This window comes from Gambusia affinis, linkage group LG01, assembly GCF_019740435.1.
Source record: "Gambusia affinis linkage group LG01, SWU_Gaff_1.0, whole genome shotgun sequence".
Taxonomy (NCBI): Eukaryota; Metazoa; Chordata; class Actinopteri; order Cyprinodontiformes; family Poeciliidae; genus Gambusia; species Gambusia affinis.
The window spans coordinates 27,530,357-27,554,931 of record NC_057868.1 but is presented as its reverse complement, the minus strand read 5'-3'; the positions used below and the strand labels follow the sequence as shown (position 1 = coordinate 27,554,931).

General features: G+C 37.7%; 1 protein-coding gene across 1 annotated transcript in view; it reads left to right on the top strand.

The window, feature by feature from the left end:
* The window catches only part of LOC122831634 (ELKS/Rab6-interacting/CAST family member 1-like), a 156,567-nt gene that overhangs the window by 89,315 nt on the left and 42,677 nt on the right, over positions 1-24,575 (top strand). The window contains exon 16 of the mRNA XM_044117983.1: positions 21,546-21,693. Within this exon, the coding sequence (XP_043973918.1) occupies positions 21,546-21,693 (148 nt within the window). The remainder of the gene's footprint in view (positions 1-21,545; positions 21,694-24,575) is intronic.

Below are 24,575 nucleotides of genomic sequence, written 5' to 3'. Positions count from 1 at the left end.
GTAGGTACAGAAGTAAGTACAGGCCACTTACCATTTTACAAGAAATTGCACAGAGCAATGTATTTAACCCAATGATTCTGGAAACTATTTAAATTTATTTATCCACACTGATTGCAGTTCTGTCTTCAAACAGTAGGAGGCACCTTTAAAAAAATCTACATGACTCCACACAAGGAATAGCAGAAGAAAAAAAGCCCAATAGAAGTTAATTCACAAACGTGGCTTTTCTTTTTCCTCTTTATGTGTCCAATTTTACTCTTGCAGTTGTTGACAAGCAGTACATCAGGAGTTCATCCTAAAGCTGCAGCTAATCACAAATACACCTTACTTTGCAAGCGTTTTATTAAGCTTATATGTTATATTATAGATATGGAGTATTTGTGACACACCAAAGCAGAATCACTGCATCAACTGACAGAAGAGACGCCACATTAAAACATGATGCAAAGACACGTGGAATCTGCTTTTAACTTTGTGCTAAGTTACCCTCTTTACCTCCTTTTCTTTCAACAGCTCATCTGACTTTTTTTTACCTCATCACTCCTTTGACAATAACCTCTTTAACTACCTACCTCCTTAACTTCCTCTGGGTTTTAAATACACTCCCGCCCATTTTTGTGTGTTTTCTCCATTGTTCTTTCTCCAGACAACTGGAAGAAGACCTGGAATTTATCACACATACCTAATAATTGCTATCACAGGAAATTGTTCTGAGGAAGTAGGCGCAGTAGACTTGCTAATTAGTGTCAGTCGTAAATACACATGCACGTACTTGCACTTTAACACACAAACCATATTCAAGTCAATTGGTCGTTTATACATAGAACCCCTAAGTAGAACAACTGTGATTGGCCTCAGGAAGGTTAACACCCCCGAGTATGCCTCAAAACTGATTGTGAGTTGGAATGTTTGTGTGTGCGCAAGTGGGCAATTGATTAGGTAGGCAGTGTAGCCATAAAGAGGCAGTCCAAGACACCACCCAGATGGAACTAGTGATGGCCTTCTAAACAACAGTCCTGCCCTCAGGGTCACCAGAGGAAAGGCGAGAAGGTTGAGTAAGGACAGACAAGTTTGATTGTTGAGTCATGGACACAAAAGGGATTGAGAGAAATGTTTTACAACATAAGTTTGTATAATGGTAATGTATAGAGTCTAGGTTGCAATGAAGAGTGATCAGATGTTATACAGTTAATTGCAAAGGTTAAGAAAATTATCGGAACCAATAAGATCTCTTCTGCATTTTGTTTAAAACCAGTTGCATATTAACAGTAAAGATTTAATGAAAGGATCAGGGCAACTGATATTATTCTGTGATCCTGATTAAATGAGAAGACATGAATTGTTCATTTTAAAGAGAAGTGGAGCTTTAAACCACTCTTTCGTTAAGCATCTTACAATCAAAACAGACAAGTATGTTGGAGCTAAAGGGCTTTCCTGGCATGGATATAGTTAGAGTAAGATAACCGTTTTGCAAAGGGGACTATTTATCAAATGATCAATCACTTACCTGGCTGGGTACATCAATTTATCCAGCCAGATAAAATGAAGTAATGAAACCTTTGGGGTGCTAAAGAAAGTTCAGCAAGAACTCATACAGTTCTCTTAAGTTGATTCATCTAAGGCAGGGATCTGCACTCTGTGGCTCCAGAGCTTTTATTTCTTCCACAGTGACCTAAATAAGCTTTGGCTAAAATTAATTCAGGGCTGTTTATAAATAGATGTACTAAAATGCTTTGATGTCATGCTTTAATAAAATGTTTTTATTGATTTGTTGTTCTAAAGCTAGAAAATAAACCTTAAAATGTGTACTTTGCATGGTGGCACAATTGTTTGCACTGACCTTGCAGCTGGAATGTCCTGGATTAAAATCCTAAGAAGAGGGCTTTCTGCGTGGGGTTTACATGATCTCGGCATTTTCTCATGTTTCTCATCCTGCAATGGATTTTCTGTTGAGTAACTCTTGGAGCTTTATACAAACTTTATGTATTTCTCAATGACACCCTTTGAAACACATGAAATGTTTGTAACCATGCCGAAGAAACATCTGTCAAAAAGACCTGAGATTACTGAACCAGCAAAATTTGTGAAAAATAACATTTCTGCCACTCTCAAAACCTGTAGACATAACTGCTTTGAGATTTGGCCAGAAAGTAAAATCTAAGTTTGGATAAATATGCAAGCACATAGCCTGTCTAGAAGATGAACATCAGGAGTTGATTAAAAATGCAAATAGAACGTGCACTGAGTAATTTTTAGACACAAAGTGGGATGGGTTGCTTTAAAATGCATCTGTATGTTGTTGGAGATGCTGTGTTAAACAGCCATTAAAATGGTGGCCTAGTAAAATGCTTTTATGGTTTACCCATTATAGGCACATGAAATACTGGTATACCCACACAAGTGATTCAGCAGAGCTGACCGGCATTTTTTCACATACTGTAAACACTTCCAAGCCTCTGTGGTTGCACCCAGGCTATGCTTCTTCTCCTTTGTTTCTTTTCCAGTCCTTATCTGAGTTAAAGTATGTGTTTACCTTCATCTGCCCATATCTACATCTCTGTTACCCCCTCTTTCTCATATGATAGAGATCAGGTAAAAGACTCTTTAACTGTAATTCTACTCAGTCTCACCTGACTTCCTTCGCTAAGTGCAGCATAACGTTACACAGCACCTTTAGTAAATGCTTAAACATTGTGGATTTTTTTACTTGCAGGTTTTTGGCCAAGCACATATCTCAATGTAACTCTGATGGCCCCCATGAGTTTTTAATAGAGAACAATAGCTGAACGGGCCATTTCCCAGCTCTTGGTTACTCCAATACTGCACAACCGTCAACATGCACCAAATCAGCCTGTGGCAATTAGGGAATTTGTGTGTGTGTTTGTGTCTCATCTGGTTAATTCTGGGATGTAGACCCAAACTGTAATTATCATTATGTACTTCTCGGTAGAGCTAGAAAACAGCCTGAACAAGTTTGGATGAGTATACACGCATATTCTTACTTATGAGCATTAAAAGTGTTTTTGTGCAAAGGAAAACATGTGAATACATGATTTATTTTTTGTGTTTGTGTGAAGAACAACACACCCACACGTATGCATACACCAAGCAAAGTGAGGGACATAATAGCTGTTAATATTGAAATAATATGTCAGTAATTATATGATGATTTTTTTCTTGCTCTTGCTTTGGGGCTTATTTTTAGCTCAATTGAGACATATTGAGAAAATGGCTGGTATCTTCAGGCCACTGGGTCTCCAAAATGTAGGACAGCTATGAAGGAGAGAGGAAAACTCAGATCAAAACCAAATGAGGATACCGCAAAAGAGAAAATAAAAAGACAGGGTAAAAGATTCTATTAAGGTTTTAAATTTTATCAAAGCAAATTTTTACTTTGTCTTACTTGTTTGCAGTAAGAATATAGCATTCATAAGAAACACACAGACTGTTAACTTTAACAACTCTGTAATAAAAGTTTTGTCTGGTTTTAATGAAATTAGAGCTGGTGTCCAAGAAAAAAGGAAGTAGAGAGCAAGGCCATTAAATAAAAGTACAGAGAAAAAAAAATCCACCAACTGAAAGAGACAATTATTTACAGTACACATCAAATCTTTGCATAACAACTAGTTTATTTGGAGCAGTTCTTCATTTTGTGGTTTGTTTGAATGAAACAGACTGCATAGGGACATGATTGGTTACCACCAAACAAACAAGAATACTCCGGAAACGAGATTTGTTTAAGAAAGTGTGAACCAAAACAGCTGCATGACTTTCAGGCACAAAGTGTTTTCCTAAAAAAGGTTAAATTTAGCAAAAAAAAAAAAAATAAAAAAATATTGATATTGAGAAATTAATCTTTCCATCCAATTTCAGATGCAAAATGTGTTTTTTAGCATGCAGTTACTAAAGCCTGAACAAAAATGGCTCTACCTAAACATTATCATAACCTATACAGCCTTGATGCAGAGATGTGAATCATTAATAACTGAAGAAATTGTGACAATATTAATTTTAATAATATATCTTTAGTTCATCCTCCATTTTTATTTGTGAATATTTTGGATGCTATGACATACAATCCCCACCAAGCGCAATGGTCCACAGATACATTTATGAAAATGAATTTTGTGAATATTTTGTATCTCACAGTGTTAAATAAACCCAGCCAGGCATAAGAAGGCTTTAGAGAAACCGTATTTGAAAGTGAGGTTGTGTGGAGTAAATAAAATTTTTGAGCATCATGTTTCCATTCAGTAATTTTGATCTGGAGAAAAAGACTTCCTTGTTCATAGCTTCCTCGTCTATTGCAATGGATTTGAGGATGATGGTCAGTATACTAACCTAATCTATATAATCGGAGACCATTTCTCATTTTTGAATGATAATGGAAGTGATGTGATAATGTTGTCCTGTTTATGGCATAAAAGTTGATTTTCCGAATTTCCAAGTTTCTTTTCAGAGATCATTTGTTTCCATCTAAGTATGCAGTTCTGGTTCAGTAATCGGATGTCGCACCCATGTTTCATTCATTCAATCCGTCATGGGTTTGTTAAAATGAGAGGTGGAGGTAAAGTTTTGTTTACTTAGCATCAGTTTAGTCTCTGTTACCTTTGACATCAGTATCATAAGTGTGTAGAAGATCAGATTTAAAGTTAGCAAAAGTCAGACTTTCAAAGAAGCTACTGTATCATTCACATGCCTGACTAAGATGGGGGAGGATTTTGGAGGACCCTGACGTGAGCAGCATTTCTGGCATGTAACAATAAATCCCACGCATAGCTAAGACGTGGACTTACTGTGCCTTGAGCCCATAAGTAAACAAAACCAGCCGTTCAAAGGACTGTAATACCACCAGCTAAACGAGTGTGCTTAAATGCGTGCATCTTAAATATACATTTGTTACACTTGATGGAGTTTCTATGGGAAATCAAAAAGGAAAAAGACAAAAGTGAAATCTCCTTTATATCTCATGTTGCCACCCCCTACTGACACACACAACTGCAGACAAACGCAGTCTTACAATAACAGGCACTGACGTATCTGACATGTCTCTGATCCCTTCTAGCCATAGGTCTTTGGGTTCAGCATTTACTGAAATCAAATGTGTGTGTTTGGCCTTGGGTTACACTCTTGATTGAATTAGGGAACTGGTGCACACTTGAACAAGGGCTCAGTTACTTATATACACACTCATACACATGCACAGACCCTGCCTCACAGGGACACGGATTTCTATTAAGTTAAAAAATGGTTGATTGTCTTCTTTACAAAGACCTTTATCTGGTAAGACAAGCTTGGGGTCCGATCTTATGAAGAATTCCTGAACACTTCAAACGACTGTAAACCACATCACACACACAGGAAGAACTCTGCTCCATTAGCCATCCCATAAAGAACATGTGTCTTTGTAAAAAAAGAGAGCAATACTATGCTCTAAAACAAAAAGTGTACAAACTTGAGTGAGATATATTGACGTACTCAGCAATTGATTCTTTAAAGCACATTGCTATGGCTTTATCACTTTGGCTTGATAATTCAACATTTCCAGGTATATTTTAAAGTAAAGGTTGTGTCTTGGTTAAGAAAAAACAACAAAAAAAAAACAACAAAAAAAAACTTGGGACAAGGAATGTGCTTTAGGATGGCCTGACAAATTAATAACACATACAAACAATGAAATGCAGGAATGCATCATTTTAAAGCACACCAATGGCACATGCATAATGCCCACATGTTCTTCTTACCAGCCTTACAACTGCAACATTTGTTGTTTTGTTTTTTTCTTTCTATCCTGTCCCCATACATTTTTGTTTGTTATAAAAAGTGAAGTCTCAGTTATGAGGTGTTTAGTAATAAAAGTCCAAGAGACACTAAAAACAGCAAGTGAGAAGCAGCAAAAAAGACAAAAGATAGAGATGCAGAGGGGTTGGCGTGGGTAGGAGAGTTGAGTCAGATTGGGTTTACCCATTTTAGTTTGCTTTGATTTGAAACAGATCCTCACGGTGTCTACTGTCCAAGCCACAGGCAGTGAGATATGACCCTGTGCTCAAGCTTCAGAGGATGTAATTCAAACTTAATGTCCATCAGTCTGTAACAGGCTTCGCTCTGTCAAGAGCCTGCGTCTTAATCATCTGTGCTGTGCAGAGTTCAGTCTGGAATCAAGATTATAAAGTTAAACGTCTTCGAGGACATAATAATAACATTTTTCTTAGCTTGTAGTGCACAATGGCAATATTTGTTTTCTTCTCTGAAAAAATATGTCCAAAACAGTCAGGAATGGAACCGAAAATTGCCAAAGAGTGAGGATGATTCATTTTAAATGCAGAACTTAAGTTACCACCCAGTACAAAATTAATAATTGTAAAGTTCCCAAAAGTCCTCTGTGGTGAACCTACGGTAGTCTGCTTGTAATTCTCTGTGGTGATGAATGATCACTTGTGACAAAAACTGTAATTTGAATCATTAAAATTATAGCAGCATTCAAGGTGGACCAAATGCTGCTGGTTTTAAATGTGTGACTCAGAGGTTTATTTCTCTTAGTCAAATTTAAAGTTTAGAAATACTACTCAGTTTTAGAAATTAGTGGAAATATTGATTTTGGTTTAAGTTTCATATTTTCTTCCCTTTTTTAGGTTTTCTGAGTAATATCTGACCACCTCTAAATTCAATCAAGAATACACTGTAGTAAAACAGATTTTAATTCAACCATAGGAAAACAGAATATTTGGTCAAAGAAAGGCTGAAATGGGACACACTGACCATCGAATTAGGACAGCACCTTCTCAAATTTGAGTAATTATTCACACAGTAAAACTGCCCACTAGCTTTCAAAAACATACATGACCCAGTCTGCAGCATACTGTCTCCATCATTAAAAGGTCAAGTTTTACTGATTGACACAAACAGTATTTTGGCTACTGATGCCACACAGGAGGCTAGCACACATATTGCTGGGAGATTGAAATGTGTGGTAGAGGAGAAAAAGAGTGGCAAGGGGAAGCCAAGGGGGTGTTCAGAGAGGAGTTATGCACTGTGGCAGCCCTAATTGCTTGCGGCTCCTGCTGTGTGTTTGGCTTTGTTTGAGCATGTCCAATATAACCAGTCACTGGGGAGCCTCTGCCAGAGCAAACACTCACACAGAACTGAACTGGAGAGGGCTTTATGGTGCTGAGGATGTTAGTAACACGACACCTTGGGCAAACACTGAGTAATAAAGCAATTGTGGCATATTGTTTAGATCCTCCTCTTGGCGTGATTTGTTTATCAGACTTAAAACTGTCTGCTTCCTAACCTCAATGTCCCAACATGTCACTTTGAGGACTCAATGCGCGATAAACTCATGTGCGTGCATAAAGATGCGTTGGCCCAGAAAGCACACAAACAGGATAAACACCAAAAGCCTTCATGCACACATCCAAAAAAACACAAGTGGATGAGTCTGCACGCAGGCCACAGTGCAGCTATCGAGACACGTCAGTGAGAACTCTCTTTGTGTCAGTGTTTCCTCAAACTTCCAAGCAACATTCTGGTACGTCTGAATGCATGACTGCTGGTAAAAGGTCAATAAACAGTTCTTTCTTGCTTACTAAACTCTATTCTTCATATGATCATCACCTTCTTTCTGTGTTTCTGCTTTTTGACACAGACAGATTTTTTGTGTCAAAATGTTTGTAAGTGTGTCTGAACACCATCATATATTTTGGATCTCTTTAGCACTGAGGTGGTCTTCAGTTTTTATCTTCTGCTCAGAGGGAAAAGAAGTATGTCATCTACATAAACTGAGTCTAGATTTGATTTAAGCTGGTAGGTGTTGGATATTAATAGCTGGAAATTGCATGGAAAATATCTTAACAGATACATTTTATTTCCAAAATATACATGCATGGTCATAGATTTTTTGGCAACCCTATTAAAGAAGTGTAAAAAAAAATAATGTATGAGCACATTGTATGAGCACCTTAAAATGGCTGCCACAAGAGACTCAACAATTTGTCAAACATGCATGAAAGAGTCAAAGCAAAACTCCGAGTATTTTTTTGATGACATTATAACACTATGTACATAATTTGAAGCTCAAAAAACTCAATTTTGCATAATATCCTCTCCCCATTGTTGACATCCAAATTGCTAACAAAGTCTTTAAATGTCACAGCCTCCTAGGTTCCAAAACTGAACATTTCCAACAAAGGTTGTGCGTGGTAACACAGAGGTGGCTTGGTTCTTGCAAGACCATTACGACTTGATTGTTTGGGGGAAAAAAAGCTTTATTTCTTAAAAAATATAGACAAAGTAATTACTAGAAATCTCTTACAACTTAAATGAAAACAAAAATTAACTTAATCTGTTGTTTCAAGTTCAAAAAGTAGTCAAAAAGAAAAGAATTTTACAAAAACCTCACATCATCATCATCACACCAGACCTTTGCCCAAACAATAGACATCCACCGAGCCGGTGTGTTTTTAGTCACTTAAGTCAATGGGACGGTCTAACAGTTCCTAAAGTAATCTAAGCAATATCAATCTAAAAGTTAATTACAGATTTTGTTTAAAAACTAATTTAAGTATATTTTAACTGCCCAAAGAAAAACTAAATTGATAACAATTCACAGCATTTAAAATAAATGGCCACACCAATAAGGTTCCAAAAAATTAACACTCTCAAAAAGTGAGAAATGAAATAGGGAGGCTGCAGCACATCCTATTTTAAATGTAGCTACCAAAAGGACTCAGTGGAGGCCATTGTTAAAACAACTGTGACGTAAACTACTGAGGGAGCCAACCTGGATGGGTGTTTGTCTATCTGGAAATCATTTCTCTGTCAGCAGCATGTAACTGCACACTACCACAGGACTTTCATTAAAAAAAGAAAAAAGAGAGAGGCATGCTGGAATTTCTGCACAGGTGTGTTATGGGTCCAGCTGAGCATTTATGGCAGTCTGTATTTATAGGTGAATAAAGTCAGTGTATCACTTTTTACTTCTAAGGATTGATTTCTGGAACAATACCAGCAGAAACTGAATGTTCTCTATTTGCAGCAGTGATCACGGGGCACTTTCTTTTCCTCTTTCTTGTTTGAGTTTGCGTTTATCTGCTCTTGTGTTTGCACTTGCAACATCAATTTTCATACCTTCATCAAGTATATAGACTTACTCTCACACAATCTCACCAGTGCAAAAAATTCCTTCATGACAAGCTTTTCATTGTGTCTGCTACGCTCTTGTTTGTACTCTTCGCGTTATTGCGGATAATAATAACTGTACTTTCAAAGTAAAGGAATGTTTCTGCTGGGAATTCACACTAACTGGTGAGCAAGCAATTCAACAACACAGCAGTACACCAGCGGCATGATCTGTCTACACTGGGTTCAACATACAAATTACGGAGATTACAGAGAGATCTAAGTGCGTGTGTGTATGTGTGTGTTGGTGTCTGCGTGCATCCACCTGTGTGTCCACTGTACAAATCACTATGTATCTTTTAATGCCAAGATGCTGTAGGTGCATTTGAGTGTGTAATTTGTGTGAGGGCGTGCTCAAATGTGTGTATTCGTGTGTACAGACAGGGAAATAACAGTGAGCCATTTTTATCAGAAAGCTAGGTAATAATCACGCTCCTCTTTGATGTTTTGATCCAAACTGATCTGTCTAAATATACAGCATGCATGCCCAGACCTGCCTGCAACTCTTCTAATCAGCGCCCTCACCCTACCCATATAGATGAGTTTGTGCAACAGATTTTTTGACCGTCAGTTTTTTTGTTTTGTTTTTTTTTTACTGCATTTCTATTCCCTAGATCTTATTAAAGCACATTAAAGTTAATGGAGTCTCTATGAGTTTGCATGTGGTCAGAGCATGTATACAAAGCAGACTTTAAAGAACCCATGTGTTTCCTGCTGCTTCAACACAAAACAGAGCACTTTGAGCTTTTTAGCCTTTTTCTTACAATTTACCATCCTTCATTAAAAAAGACTATTAACTTCAGTCAGAATCAGACCATTACTAATAATTTGCAGATGTGTTTGTATCTGGGTGTGTTCAGTCTACATCCCTGCGGCTTTGTACATGCGTTCACTTAAGTACAATTCCTGAATCCTGAACTATGTTTCAAAGCCATTAGCTGTTTTTGTTATTTTGTTATTCTAGTTGTATTCAAAAGCTTCAAACAGCCCATTAAAGTGTTGTTGCAATTTCAACTGTCAAACAAAACAAGCAGCAAAACTCACTCAAGTGTTGCTTCTTCATCAACACTTGGATATTTTTGTATCTTTTTCATTAGCTCAATGTGTGGCTGATTAAAAAAATATGTTAGTTAACCTACATTTAAGCCAAGTGCCAGTCCTACTGACACCAGTATGCTCCACATAGGGATTCTGACACAAACGATAATGAAAAAACAAGGTTTACCATAGTTACACTTGCAACAAGAAACCTTGAAAAGACGTTCTATACAGTAACTGTGTTTCCATTAACCATAGAGTTGCACAAATTTAAATTATGAAAACAAATTTGCTTATTGAAAGCACATGAATTTCAAAATATCTCATGTTTGAGATGGATTTTCAGACGTATCAAATTAGATGATATGGGAAGACTTTTTTTGCATCACTCGTGACATGATCAACAGCCAGATGTTATTAATGACACCAAGAAGACAACAAAAAGTAGTCTTCTTTGTATGTTGTTGTTGTTGTTGTTGTTTTTTTTTTCAGACTATGTACAACTGGCTTGACCAGGACTCTCACAGCATCGCACAGTTCATAAAACGTTGTGTGTCTGGAAAAGCAGCAAGTGTGTTTGTCTTATATTTGGTGTCCGAACAAGGATACTGATTTTATGGCATTGGAAGAGTGTGGGTGTGAAACAAGAAATTCTAATGAGTTAAAAAGAAAACTGATATCATTTTAGAGGTTGCAAGAAGTTGTGTCCAGTTTGGCTTTAAACATAAAGGAGTCAGAAGGTCCAGACATTTCTACAGAGATTAAGATTCTTCTTTTCTTTCCTTCCAAATATTATCTAATGTCACCATAATACTGAATTTAGAAATATTTTAAACAACATTGCATAGGACACAAAGGATGACAACCAAGGATTGCACAGAGTTAAAATACTTCTTGTCAACCCTTTTTAGATTTTTATGTTTTAGAACTGTGCACTGCTGAAATTAATATTTTATTGTATGGACAACAAAATTAACAACACACACCCTCCAGTCTACCTCTGCTATGGGAATGTAATGGGTTCTTATGTACAGTTGGACAATCCACTTTGTCAACAGCAACAGAAGACATAGCAATTTCCAAGCTCTTTACCAGAAATGCACTGGACCTGTTGTGACACTGTACAATAGTATCCAGATGAACCTGTGTGGTTAGCATAAACCCAGAAAGCTTCTGATTGGCTGAGGGAGTGTGCTCTGATCTTCTGTTGCTTCTAGACACTGTCGGGAAATAGACTTGTTCTTCCTCCAAAGAAAGCTTTAATTCTGGGATTGTTATACAGGCCAAAGCAGTGCACACCTACAAACTATTTCAAAGAAGCATTTATATACATGTATGGTCAGTTTCCCACCTGGTGAAGTATCCTACACTATGGTATGTGTAGGATAGTGCAGACATTGGCTGGGTCGTCTAATTTTCGTTCCAAGTATTGTACGTAACAACTCATGCAGATCTGTCCTTTGACCTCAAACCACTTTTCAGACAAGGAACTATTATCATAACGCTGTTATCCAAGAAACTGCTGAACGTGTATTCATAAGATTGTTTTAGTACATTTGTATGTTATTCTGTGATCCCCATGTATGAGTATGTGTTTGAGTCCATTGGTTCTTGAAGGGAAGTGAATGTGGTGGACTCCCATTCCACCGCATGTCGACTGTGGTTCAGCTGTGGTCCACCGCCAGGCCCTGCATTTGGAACAAAGAGAAAATACAGCGTGGTTCTCGCTACCACTGTTTTTTGGACCCATCTTTCATCGCCCTGAGTGCACATGTGTATTTTGGGTGACGGCTTCTGTGTGCGTGTATGTGAATGCGTGCACGTGTGTTGTAGTACACCACTCTGTTGTACTCTCTGCCCCTGATATTTTAAGGTCTTTTGGCCCCACGTCATGAGTGTGTGCTGGATTTCCAGGCTGCAGTTAAGGGGAGTAGAGTGAGGGAACCCATGTGGAGGGCAGGAGGAATGAGGAGAGAGGAAAGAAAGGCGGGTAATTGAAGGGTTTAGGGTAATACTTAGGCCAAGGATGGCTGTTTCAACATGTTTGCATAACCTCCTTAAACTTATTATTTAGCCCTGCTTTTGAGTGAATATAGGGCTAATACAGAATGAAAAAGGGACAAGAAGGCCAGAATGATAGCGGTCCTAGTGGGAGATGGAGGTGATTCCAATCAAGGCTAAGAGCAACTTGCCTTTGATTGGGAGTAACCTGAAGAGAGAACAGTGATGGAATGAAGATGTAGAGATAAAAATTAAGCTTTTGTGGTAATCCTTTCAAAGAACCTGTGTTAAAATTTTTGAAAGTTTTTTGTTATACTCTGTTTTTCTAACAATAAAGATTTTCCTAATGACACATGTTTTATTCATTTTGATATTGACAATTTATAAGACTGGCAGCCCATTTAAAGCTTTGCGTTGCTTTGCTCACTTAGTTCTACTTGCAAACTATTGCAGCTTTAATATGTTATGTAGAAAACGTGATTAGTGGTAGTCAGTGTTTTGTGTGTAAACTATATTTAGAATTAAATATATCTTATTTCTACTGTTTGCATGACACTAGAACATTGTAAGACAGTTTTAGAAATGAATACGATTGTTTTTCTAAAATATAAATTTTTTGAGAAAGTCAAATATGTGGCAAACATTTATGAAAAAGAAAATGAGAATCCATTTGAAAGTTGCAAGGTTCTTTGTTTCGATAAAGGTTTAGGAAACTGGAAACGATTAGTAATTTTACTGGCATCATAAAAATATATATTAGCCTACTTCTGGATGCCTTCAACTTAAAAAAAAATATCTAGTTGAGGTCGTTGATGTCATGAATAAGAAGGTCGTACAACAAATGCATAGTTTTACAGAAGGCACAGTACTTATTACAGCATTAATGGGGTCATTACAAATGCAAACCACACTTTTTTTCTTACTTTTATTAATAAAAAAAAACCCATTTTGGATTAATTTTCAGTCCACTTTACAAGTATGTGCCATATCATTTTCTTATGTAAAAACAATATTCAGCTCTCTCGACAGTTTCTTTCAGTGAACTTTGGGCTCTTCTTTTAATGGCGTTTTCAATGTACAGTGTTGGGTGTTTGCGTGTGTGTGTATGTGTAACGTAATATGTGTGCATGCATGTTTGGAGCCATGTTTCCCACTGTGACCCTCGCCCCTTTCACAGACAGCTTTAAGAAAGCCAGCTGCTTTGTCTGCTTGTGTTTGTACTCATGCTGACTGTGAGGCAGAGGAGACATACATGTGTGGTACCCTACAGCACAGCGCTCTGTCTTGTTTCTTGTGCCTCGAGGTGACACCATAAGTCAGCTCCATGAAATAAAGCCAGAAGACAAACCTCCCATGTAAAAAGATTGGACAGGCCTTCTCTCCTATTGTAGTGCTCTGGCAGTGGGTTCAGAGTTTACCTTCCTTGTCAGAGCTGGAAGAAGAGACCCTAAGTCCAGCTGCCTACTGAGATTGGCAGAGGATTTGTCTAATCTGATATGGATTATATTTGCCTTATACTATTATTCAAACCTAGGGTTACATGGAAATTAGTATGCCAACACAAACTATAGCAAACAGATAAGAAATGGAGACAATCAGAAGCACAGTGGTATTTGTGGCGTTATCACTTATGTCATCCTTGGCCTTTGATTTGATATCACTATTTTGAAATATTTATTTGGAGTTGATCTTAAGAATACGATTAAGTAAAAAAAAAAATTGAACAATGATATATACATAGTCTTAAGTAAAAGTAAAGAATACACATCTCTCTAAATTTGGCAGGTATGTTCAAGTACTTATTGCGCAGACAATTATGTAGGTTGTAGTTTGTACAACTGCAGCTTTAAAAATCTTCTATCTACCCTTCCTTAAACTGTGGTGGATGTTCTTTTAGGTCGAATACAGTGACAGTCCATACTTTGCATTTTGAAACTTTTTTTCTGATGTAAAAAAAATTAAATTAATAAAAATGTGTTAATATTTGTACCCAAACTGGAAAAAGGTCCAAGCTCTCCTTTAGTATACATTACGATATGTGTCATACAATCGTAGATTAACCTCTCCAGCACTTCCCATTGTATTTCACCACATGGGTTTAAACTATATTAATTTCATTGACAAAGAATTTTAGCACTTTTGAAAAAATTAGGTTTTTTTTTGTTTTTTTTTACTGTACCACTAACTGGTGCATGCCTACAGTCATCATTTATTGCTACTGTTGTCTTTCGATAATTTTTGGTGCCTGTGGTCATTTTTATGCATATTGTCAAATGGCAGCAAATCAAAGAAATTGATTGACAATTTTTTTGTTTACAACTAAATCTTTTAAAGAGGTATTATATAAGATTTACTTTTTTGAGTAAATTTTCTCTCTCTCTCTTTCTCTCTCTCTCTCTCATGCACACACACGCACGCACACCCCCACACCTGGTGCCCCTGCTAAGTCCATTTATCTCTCTTTCGTTTTTGCTGGAATGTGGCGGTGGCCGTCTGGTCTGGCTCATCTCTGGAAGCAGTCAGCCATCTTTCCTCGTCCCTGCTTCCTCTCTAAACATTTGGCTAGTTTTGGCAGATTTGTTGATTTTTGTCCCCTAGTATTTTTCCTCTTGTTGCTGTAAAATTGATACATACCTTTCCAATTAGACTCTCACCATTGCCACCAGCACCCACTAGTCAGAGCACTAGGGTGGGAGTAAGGGTGAGCAAAGTAAGTGGGCTGTATATTTTATTAGCAAAATGAAAACACACATAGCTTGGTCGAGTTCTAGGTCAACTATCTACTATCGTGGGGTTTTCTTAGGAAGCACAGCAAAGATAAATTTGTTTCATGAAGTATTTTCACTGAAATTTATAATGCAGGAATAAATAAGCTCCAGAGTATTGATCTGCAACTCCAGTCCTGAAAGGCTGATGTCCTGAAACTTTCAGTCAAATAATTAGATAATAAGCTTGACTCTGAAAAATGTGACTGCATACTGATGAGCTGTGATGGACCATGAACACATCTGACAGTTTACAGACAATCCCTCTTGAGGACTGTCATTGTCGATCCTTTCTCTAGCTGGCACATATGTTTATTAGTGGCATGTTGCATAAGGCCCATTTTCCGAAATAGTTAACACAATGTACCTCTTGTAAGCCCACCAAAGGAATTCGTTGGCTTCAAGTACTAGTTGTTTGCGAATTCAATATATAAAGTATTCATGAACTTGCTGGATATCTTAAAAAGTCATTTAACCAGCCTTTAGATTTAAAATACAGATTTACCTTCTCAACTGTCTTTGGAGTAAACTTACAAGATGAACCTTGAGCATGTGTTTTATGTTGAAAATAGACATTTTCCTTAACTCCTTAGTTGTAAATAACAATCTGTTCCAAGAACATAAATAATAGTGTCACTCAACCATGCTCCACTCTCATGTCCTCTGCTTGCTCTCACTACAGAACTCCAATATATGGGGCCCCAGACTCGCGCTGTACCTTCACATACTCACAATCAAGGAACAGCCATAAAATGCCAGAGGAATGCTTCTACAGAGTTGGAGATCTGAGTGCTGGAAAGGCTAGATCAGAAAGTAAAGAACTTAATAGATGTTGTGGGAACAGATATCAGTGGTGGCATGTTGATTTTTGGCCAACAAACGGAACTTGCATGGATGTAAGGACACAAAGCCCAGGCGTTTGCATATGCATGCACACACACATGCATGGCACACACACTGCACTTATGGGCAGTTGTTATTGATGGTTCCCTTGGGGATCAAGCAGACGCATCTGGTTCTGTCCCACTGACTCTCCACACTCATAATTTCAAGTAAGTCATAACACAAATTATAAACACATATCCCTCAACCGTGACGCCCAGGAATAACAACATGGAGTGCACTGAGCTGATTTAAGGTAGACAGGGACTCCTAAATCTTTACCTTTTCCGTGTTTTTTACTTCCCTCTCCTCTCATCTACCCTTTTTTCTTTCTGAAGATGTACAGGTAGGTCGGACTTATCAAACACAGAGTTGTTTCTCTAGTTTCCTTTTATAATAAAATCTATTTATATTTTGTTTTCTTCCTGGTCTCATTGCCTTCTTCACACCATAACTTTCCAATTTTGTGGATTTTCCATTTTATTTAGGGTCGCTACCCCAAATTTCACTTATTTAATTTCTGTCCTGGCTAAATGATGTGTCTGTGACTCTTTCCTGCTTTTATCATCCTCACCAGTCTCTTATCTTTTAACTTCTTTATGGGGTGGTAGTAAGCGTTTGCCCGGCCAGGGCAGCTGTAGCTACAGTCTAGTAGCCTGTCACCATCAGCATGTGACTGTGTGCGTGTCTGCAAATGGCTGATTTATTAAGATATTATTAGGGTGTCTTCGAGCATCCTAATAAAGCGCTGTATGAGTCTGATGTCATTTCTTCCTCTTGTTCCTCTGAATAGCTTTTTTTTCTTTTTATGCCACTCTCATGCAGTCAACCTTCTCATCGCACGTGCATGTTTTTCAGCCATAAATCTCTCAACTCTATAGATCTGAATGTCTCAATTCATCCCCAGGACCATGAAGGTTGTATTGGTATCACATGTTATAGCTGTGCTGAAAATTTCACCCATTATAAATAAGATGTCAGCTCAGCCGTCGAAGTTATAGAGAGCTTTTCCACGGACTCTTGCAATACTAAAAATAAATTTGAGCCATGTGTGATTTATATAGGTGCACATCTGTTTATGTGAATGTTGTGTTTATCATGTCAGCTTCAACATTTATATCTTGTGCTAGGGCTCTTTGACAATAGAGATCTAAAAGTGGAATTTATTTGTGCTTTCAGAGTACCTTATGACTTCCAATTTTTGCGTGTACATAGATTAATAGCTGGTTTTCACAAAAATAAAATTCGTTGTCACTTTTATAGTCGGACTGGAAATAAAGATGACCCTTTGTTTGTGAAGGACGTGCCAAGTAAAAATTAGATTAAAGTGAGACAAAGAAAGTTCTTCCTCAGATTGTCTGCTAGAACATAGAGGACCTGTATTTTCTTTGTATTTGTTTTCGTATGTGTCTAATAGATGAATCCCACTGCTGTTCACTACTGTTTCAATTACCGTTTTACAACGGGTGAAGTTGAAATCAAAGGTGGTTGTGCAAAGTGTTGAGTAAGGGGGCTGAATACAAATGCAACTCACACTGCTTAGGCACGTCCATCCATTACCTAAATATGTGAATCTTTGCAAGGTCTGGTGCCCCCTCATCGAGGGATATGCCGGGTACAAACTGGACAGGTCGCCAGTCCGTCACACGGCATCACAGAGAAAGACAAACAACCATGCATGCACACAAAAAGAATGATTTAGAGAAACCGATTAACTCAACAGTCATTTTTCTGGACTGTAGGGTGACGCTGGAGTAGCTGGACACATGCACAGGAAGAACATGCAAACTCCATGTAGAAAGATGCATAAAGAAAGAATCCCCAGGCTGGGATTCAAACACAGGAACGTCTTGTTGGAAGGAAACAGTTCTACTGTGTAGCATAGGTTCTTTACTAGGAAGTCATTTTGAAGAGTTTGTAACATTTTTATTCTGCTTTAAATTACCCAGTATCTTTTATTTTTGTTGAATATGTGTATGTGTATTTATTTCTTTCATTAGGTACCTCTTTTTTTTTCTCATTGTATCTGAAAACACTGCCTTTAGTCTTTACTGCAGGAATGCAATGGAGTGAAAAGGCAAGAATAGTGCTCTTACTTTTCATGAATTTATAGGAGTATGTCGACCCTTTGAAAGAACAGTTCTCAAACTGGGTCTGTATAAAGTTAATCTTGAAGACAAGAGGTAAAACTGTTATACCATTTGGACATAATTCAGCAGTTTGATGTAAAGATGGCCATCCTGCAAATATGCTAGGGCTGTAATTCTGATGGACTGTTTATGAGCTGTGACACAATCTGCCACATTCCTTGCCCATATATGACTCTGTGCATCAACCCTTCATCCTATTTAATGGAGCTAAAGGTGGCGCTTTAGAACGTCTGCAAATATTCGCACATTAGATTCTTCTAATGTGCAAATATTAGAGAAATCTAATATTTCTCTAATTTGAGAAAGTGCTGAAAAATGATTTAGGCTTAATTACAATGCTTTAATCTGTAAAATTCCTCTGTACTACAGGTTTTTTTTTTTAAATTGAATAATTTAAAACTAAAGAATTACTACCACATAGAGGACCAGGTCAAGCAGAATTAATTGAATCTGATAAAATGCCAATGTAAATCAATATGTATGTTTTTATTATAGTTGGCATTAAAAAAAATAAGCAACAGCGGAGATATGGAGAGATGGATTGTCATTTTGGTCCTTCTTAGTGATTAATGATGTGACTCCACATGCATTCACTACCAAATACACTCTACATGCAAGCCCACACAGAGATCTATTAATTTCCTTGAATTGGAGAATCCAGATGCGATCTCAAGATAATTGTACTAAAAACACAAAATCTTTGACTCCCGGGCCAACATGACTTTCAGAATGTTTATTTTTGCAAGTGGATTGTTTCTACAGGGACTTAAATCAAGGAATAAAAGTGCGCCATTGCAGGTCAATTCTTAATAGATTAAGTGTATTTTAATTGCAGTAGACTCACTACTGACCTTACACAAACCCACACATTACTATGCAGGTTATATGCTTGTTAAATGCAATTCAAGAGTCTGGAATTAAACTGCTTTGTTTATTCAAATACCTTCAGAAACTATTGCAGTTTACAGAATAGTCAGACTGTATAAGCAATAAATAGTACTCCTATTGAGTCATCGCATCACTTAAAGATTCTTCTTCGTATTTTTGTTTGCCTTTTTAGATTTTAGGGTGACGAATTTTTTAGTCATATTTTTACAGTAACTAATTAAAGAAGCATGCGTGTGTGTGTGTGTGTGCGTGTGTTTGTCACTGACCGTCTGTGAGAACATTTTTACTCCTAAGTGTGTTTACGAGAGTCGGTTGACAATGTGTGTGTGTGTCGTAACACTGGATTTACAACATCCTGTTTGATGACAGAGACTGTAATCAAAGATCTGCTTTAAAGACACAGACTTTGCTGCACATGCTCTTCGGTCCTCTTGCGGTATATTTGTACATCTGGTTGTTTGTGTATAATGACCCTTGTTGGTGTGTTTCATCTACACCTGTAGAGAGTCAGTCGCCGCTTCCCCTCTGGAACAGGATGTACACACACAGACACATGCACACACATGCACTCTATAAACCAGCGAGGACAGTTGAAAGATGTCACATCCTTTTTTTGCCTACAGAGTCTATTACACCTCTACATGCCGGTGAGTCACAGTGAGGTTCGACTAATACACCACTTAGCAGACCACTTCAAAGATGTCTGTGTCCTTTCTGTGGAATCTCTGTCTAAGTTTAAGGAACGCTAGATTAAGTGCACTTCAGTCAGCACTTTGAATGCTGAAATACTCCTAAATAAAATCAGTGTGACCAGTTGGATTCAAAAGTCACCTATGTACAAGATAATCTCAGTATGGATACTAAATAATATTATTTGCTCTGTGAAGGCCTCAGAGATTAGTCAGAACACATAATTGAACAAACACTAGGATGAAGTTTGGGGGATACGACAGACATTTTTGGAATAAACTTGTAGAGAAGTTCAAATTAGGGATACAAAGTGTTATTCCCAGTTTTGAACGCGTCCTTCAACACTGTTCAATTCATCATTGTGAAACTGAAACAATACAGCACAACTGTAAATCTGCAGAGGAATAACCATTCACCTAACTCACAGACTGAACAAGAAGAACAGCAAACAGAGAAGCAGCCAGGATGCCTTTGTTAAAGCTAAAGGAGCTGCAGTGGTCTACAGCTGAGACGGAAGAATGATTTGACACAATGCTTATAAGCTTTGCGCTTCAAAATCTGACCTTAATAAAAGTGGGGCAAGAAATCCCAATTAAAGCCCTGTAGGGAGAAAACAACCATGTGAAAGAAGATCCTATTGTTAGATGTCATCAAAAATTAGCTTTTGGAACTGAACCTACCAATGCAGCTGAAAGTATCAGTAGCTGCTTCCCCATTTACCAGCTTGGAATTACAAAAATATATTTGCTTAAAAGAACAGTGTTATGCGTTGACTCTTTAAAAATTCCTGCTGCTTCCGAAAATCCATCTTCAGGAAGTCTTCACAACAGCACTCCTCTATTAACCTTTTAACAGGTTTTTTTTTTTTTTTTACCACTGAGAAGAGGTTCATATAATGAGCTTAGCAGATGCCCAGTTCCACCAGGTGTTTGCTACTGGCAAGTCTGTCGAAGCTGAGCGGGGGAGTGATGGGGAGGGGGGGCGCTCTGTGAGGTGGAAGTTTGGATCCTTGGTTGGTGGTGCTCCTCGGTGGTGGACCACCACCAACCAGGTGCAACCAGGCGTTTTGGACAATTGAATAGTTGCCATGGGCGATTTCTCAAACATGCACAAAAGAATCAAGGCGACACCCCAGGTATGCTTTTGTTGTGGGAATAACATCATAATATGATATAAAGCTAAAAAAGTTGATTTTACATAATACTGCCCCTTTAATGGAAACTTAACAATTTTGAAACAAAAAAAACAAAAAACGTTTTTGCTCTAGGATGAGGTGGTTTTGCGGCTGAATTGAATTTAGTGTACTTTGCGAAACTGCAATGGAAACACTTTTTTCACATCACAAGTCATGTAATCAGTAAACAAATGTTACTACTGGTGGAAAAGACAAAACAAGACGACAGTAAGTGGCTGTATGATGATGGCATGCCATGTTTTTTCATGACTTATCACCTTAACAAACTTATTCACTTGTGATTGTAATTGTGTTATTTAATGGAAATACCATAATTGCGAAATTTTCTTTTTTTTTAACATTGGTGGAATATCGACAAAGTTTTCTGCACATTTATAATGGAAATGCAGCCGATATATAACACCCCAAACACACCAATATGGACAGAAGAAAGCTGCTATATTCTCTTTAGTCTGCAGAGTCTATTACACTGTTACATGCCAGTGAGTCACAGTGAGGTACCACTAATTTACCTCTTAGTACACCACTTCAAAGATGCCTGTATCTTTTCAATGTAATCTGTTGAGTACTGAAATGAGGGTGCTTGACATCTTTATATGCACAAAGAAATACAACTTCAATGTGTCTTTTTTTCTTTTCTTTTTTTTACACTTTTGTATTTATTGCTGTATTTTCATTGAAGTTCATAACTAAGAATTAATTTTGAAACTGTTCTCTGTTACTCAGTACAGTCTTTCTTGTGTTTTCTCACCATGTCAGGCAGCAGGCGTTGCTGGCAGCCATCAGTGAGAAGGATGCTAATATTGCCCTTCTGGAATTATCTTCTTCCAAACGCAAGAAAGCCCAGGAGGAGGTGATGGCTCTGAAAAGGGAGAAGGACAGACTCATGCACCAGCTCAAACAGCAGGTACATTCTCCACACAAAGCAATAAAGTTTTCCGTTCATCCTTTGAAAAGAATAATCTTTTGTCCAGACGGTTAACTTTTCCATACAGAGGGACAGCTATGTAGATCTACAGAGGGACAGTTCTGGGTTTAAGAATCAACGTGACGCTACAAATTAAATCCTGCTGCCTGTTGTGGGGCATTGTTTGAATTACAGATGCCTCATGGCAAAACTTTTGAACTTAAAACTGGGAACAGATAGATGTTAAGAACTTGTAGTAGCCACAGTTGCTGCATTTAATCACCATATACCAAAGGAAGAAAACCAGATTTTGGAATCCAAATCCAGACACATTATCACATCATGGAACCTATTCTCTAAACAGGCATGTTGCAATCAGTTACTGGATACACTCTAGTCGCAGACGAGTGTCATTGTTGAGTCACTGCCGGACTGTTTTTGTCTGAGGCCTGCTGGCTAAACAGACATAAGTCAAGGAGACACATACACCTATGCACACACACACACACCTTGCTATTTCCCATGCTGCTTTGGTTCTCGAAATGACCTCAGGCTCAGGAAGGTATGTGGGTCATTAAGATCTGGTCAGACCGCATCACTGACTGATCAAACATGAATGCTAACGATAATGAGCTAACAGCAGGGCGTCTACATATATGGTCTCCTGAGTCACTGAAGGCTTCTGGGAAAAATAAGGGGTTTAAAAGTCAACAGATGCAATGACTGGCTGCGTATTTTAGCGCAAACCTAGGTTTGCATCTTGTAAACAGTTCCTTGGGGGTGCAGTTCTATTCAAGGTATTTCAAGGAAAGCCAATTATCTGTTTATCACCATTTGATGCGTCATGTTTTCCTATTGAGTAACTAGCAGTTAAAGTCCACCTGATGATGTGCTGAGAAGCTTTAGTTTCAGTGATGTGGCTTCTGGGTTTGGAACACCAGACCAATGGGACAAACTTGCACGACAGAAAAAAGGCAGAAGACAATAACAAACTTTCCACCCTTCTTGTGCTTGCAGAGTAGATTTATGCAAACATCCTGAGAAATGTATTAATCTTGCATAAAAACTTTATGTTTACACATCATAAGATAAACACTGTTAGTAGGTTGCAAAATATATTTCAAAAGTTTTATCTTAACTGAACCAAAATGCAGAAGCAGGGTGCATACTTCTGGATACTTTTGAAATTAGGAGGGTAAATGGTAACCAGGTGTTGCTAATCAAATGCATTTGCTGAACTGATCATGAGCAGAAGTGATTTTTTTTTTCTGTAAAAGTAGTTTTGACATTTTGTGGTCTGGAGGATTTTGGATGTGACTGTTAGCACATTACAAAGAAAGTGAGATGTAAGTGCTGATGTTACAGAAGCAGTAGTTCCTCCTTTATAATCTGGAATGTTTTATAAGCCAAATTCCTAACTTTTTGGAGTTCATCAGGACCAATGTTTCCAGGAGTCTGTATCCTACCAAAGCTATGCTGGTTGGATCATGTATTGTTAAAAAAAAAAAAAAGCAATCTATTGAGACCTGTAGAACCAGAACTCTGCATCATGTACTACAACTGATAAAAATAGCATTTTCTCTGTACAACTTAAACAAAACAGATTGTCAGTTTTGTTTGTAGTGCTGTGAAATGAGACTGCCTTCTTTGACATCCTTATACACACACGCGACTTTGCATATTAGGTATATGAGGGACAATTTTGAGTAAGTGCTTGAATGATAAAGAAGAAGAAATTAGAAACATTTTTGTCCCAACAAAAGACATTAAACACAGCATATTAGCTAGATAAAGATCCCTGACCACCAAATACATAACAGCAGGAGCTTGCTTTGCTGCCACAGGATCTGGGCTTTGCCGTCATTAAATTAACCTCTGTAGATATACTGAATTGTTCCAAAATGAGTTGGATCCTGTTTGTGGTTCAGTGGGATGAATGAGCCCCTGGAGACTTAACCCAAACTCGCCTGCTACAACTGAATTTACACATCAGATGTACAAATTGCTCAAATTTGTTTTGATTTGTCACACTATTACCTTCAAACTAATTCAGGTTTTTAAGATGATTATTGCCCCTTCTTTGTTTAAAAACATAACATTTATGGTCTGTTTTTTCCTCATCTTTCTTGGTTTTGTTTTGAAGATTACCCCAATATTATTCACTTAGTCATGATGTGTTAAACAGAAGAAATATAGTGATGACTATAGTCTTAAGAATAACATTTTGTTTTACATGATGGATTTTGAGTCCAGAATTTTTTCATAACCAGATATTTGAGTTTTTAGTGAACTATTTTAAATTTTCTGGCTGACCTTTTTAAAAAAAAAAAAATATATATATATATATATATATATATATATATATATATATACAGGGGTTGGACAATGAAACTGAAACACCTGGTTTTAGACCACAATAACTTATTAGTATGGTGTAGGGCCTCCTTTTGTGGCCAATACAGCGTCAATTCATCTTGAGAATGACGTATACAAGTCCTGCACAGTGGTCAGAGGGATTTTAAGCCATTCTTCTTGCAGGATAGTGGCCAGGTCACGACATGATGCTGGTGGAGGAAAATGTTTCCTGACTCGCTCCTCCAAAACACCCCAAAGTGGCTCAATAATATTTAGATCTGGTGACTGTGCAGGCCATGGGAGATGTTCAACTTCACTTTCATGTTCATCAAACCAATCTTTGCTGTGTGTATTGGTGCATTGTCATCCTGATACACGGCACCTCCTTCAGGATACAATGTTTGAAACATTGGATGCACATGGTCCTCCAGACTGGTTCGGTAGTCCTTGGCAGTGACGCGCCCATCAAGCACAAGTATGGGGCCAAGGGAATGCCATGATATGGCAGCCCAAACCATCACTGATCC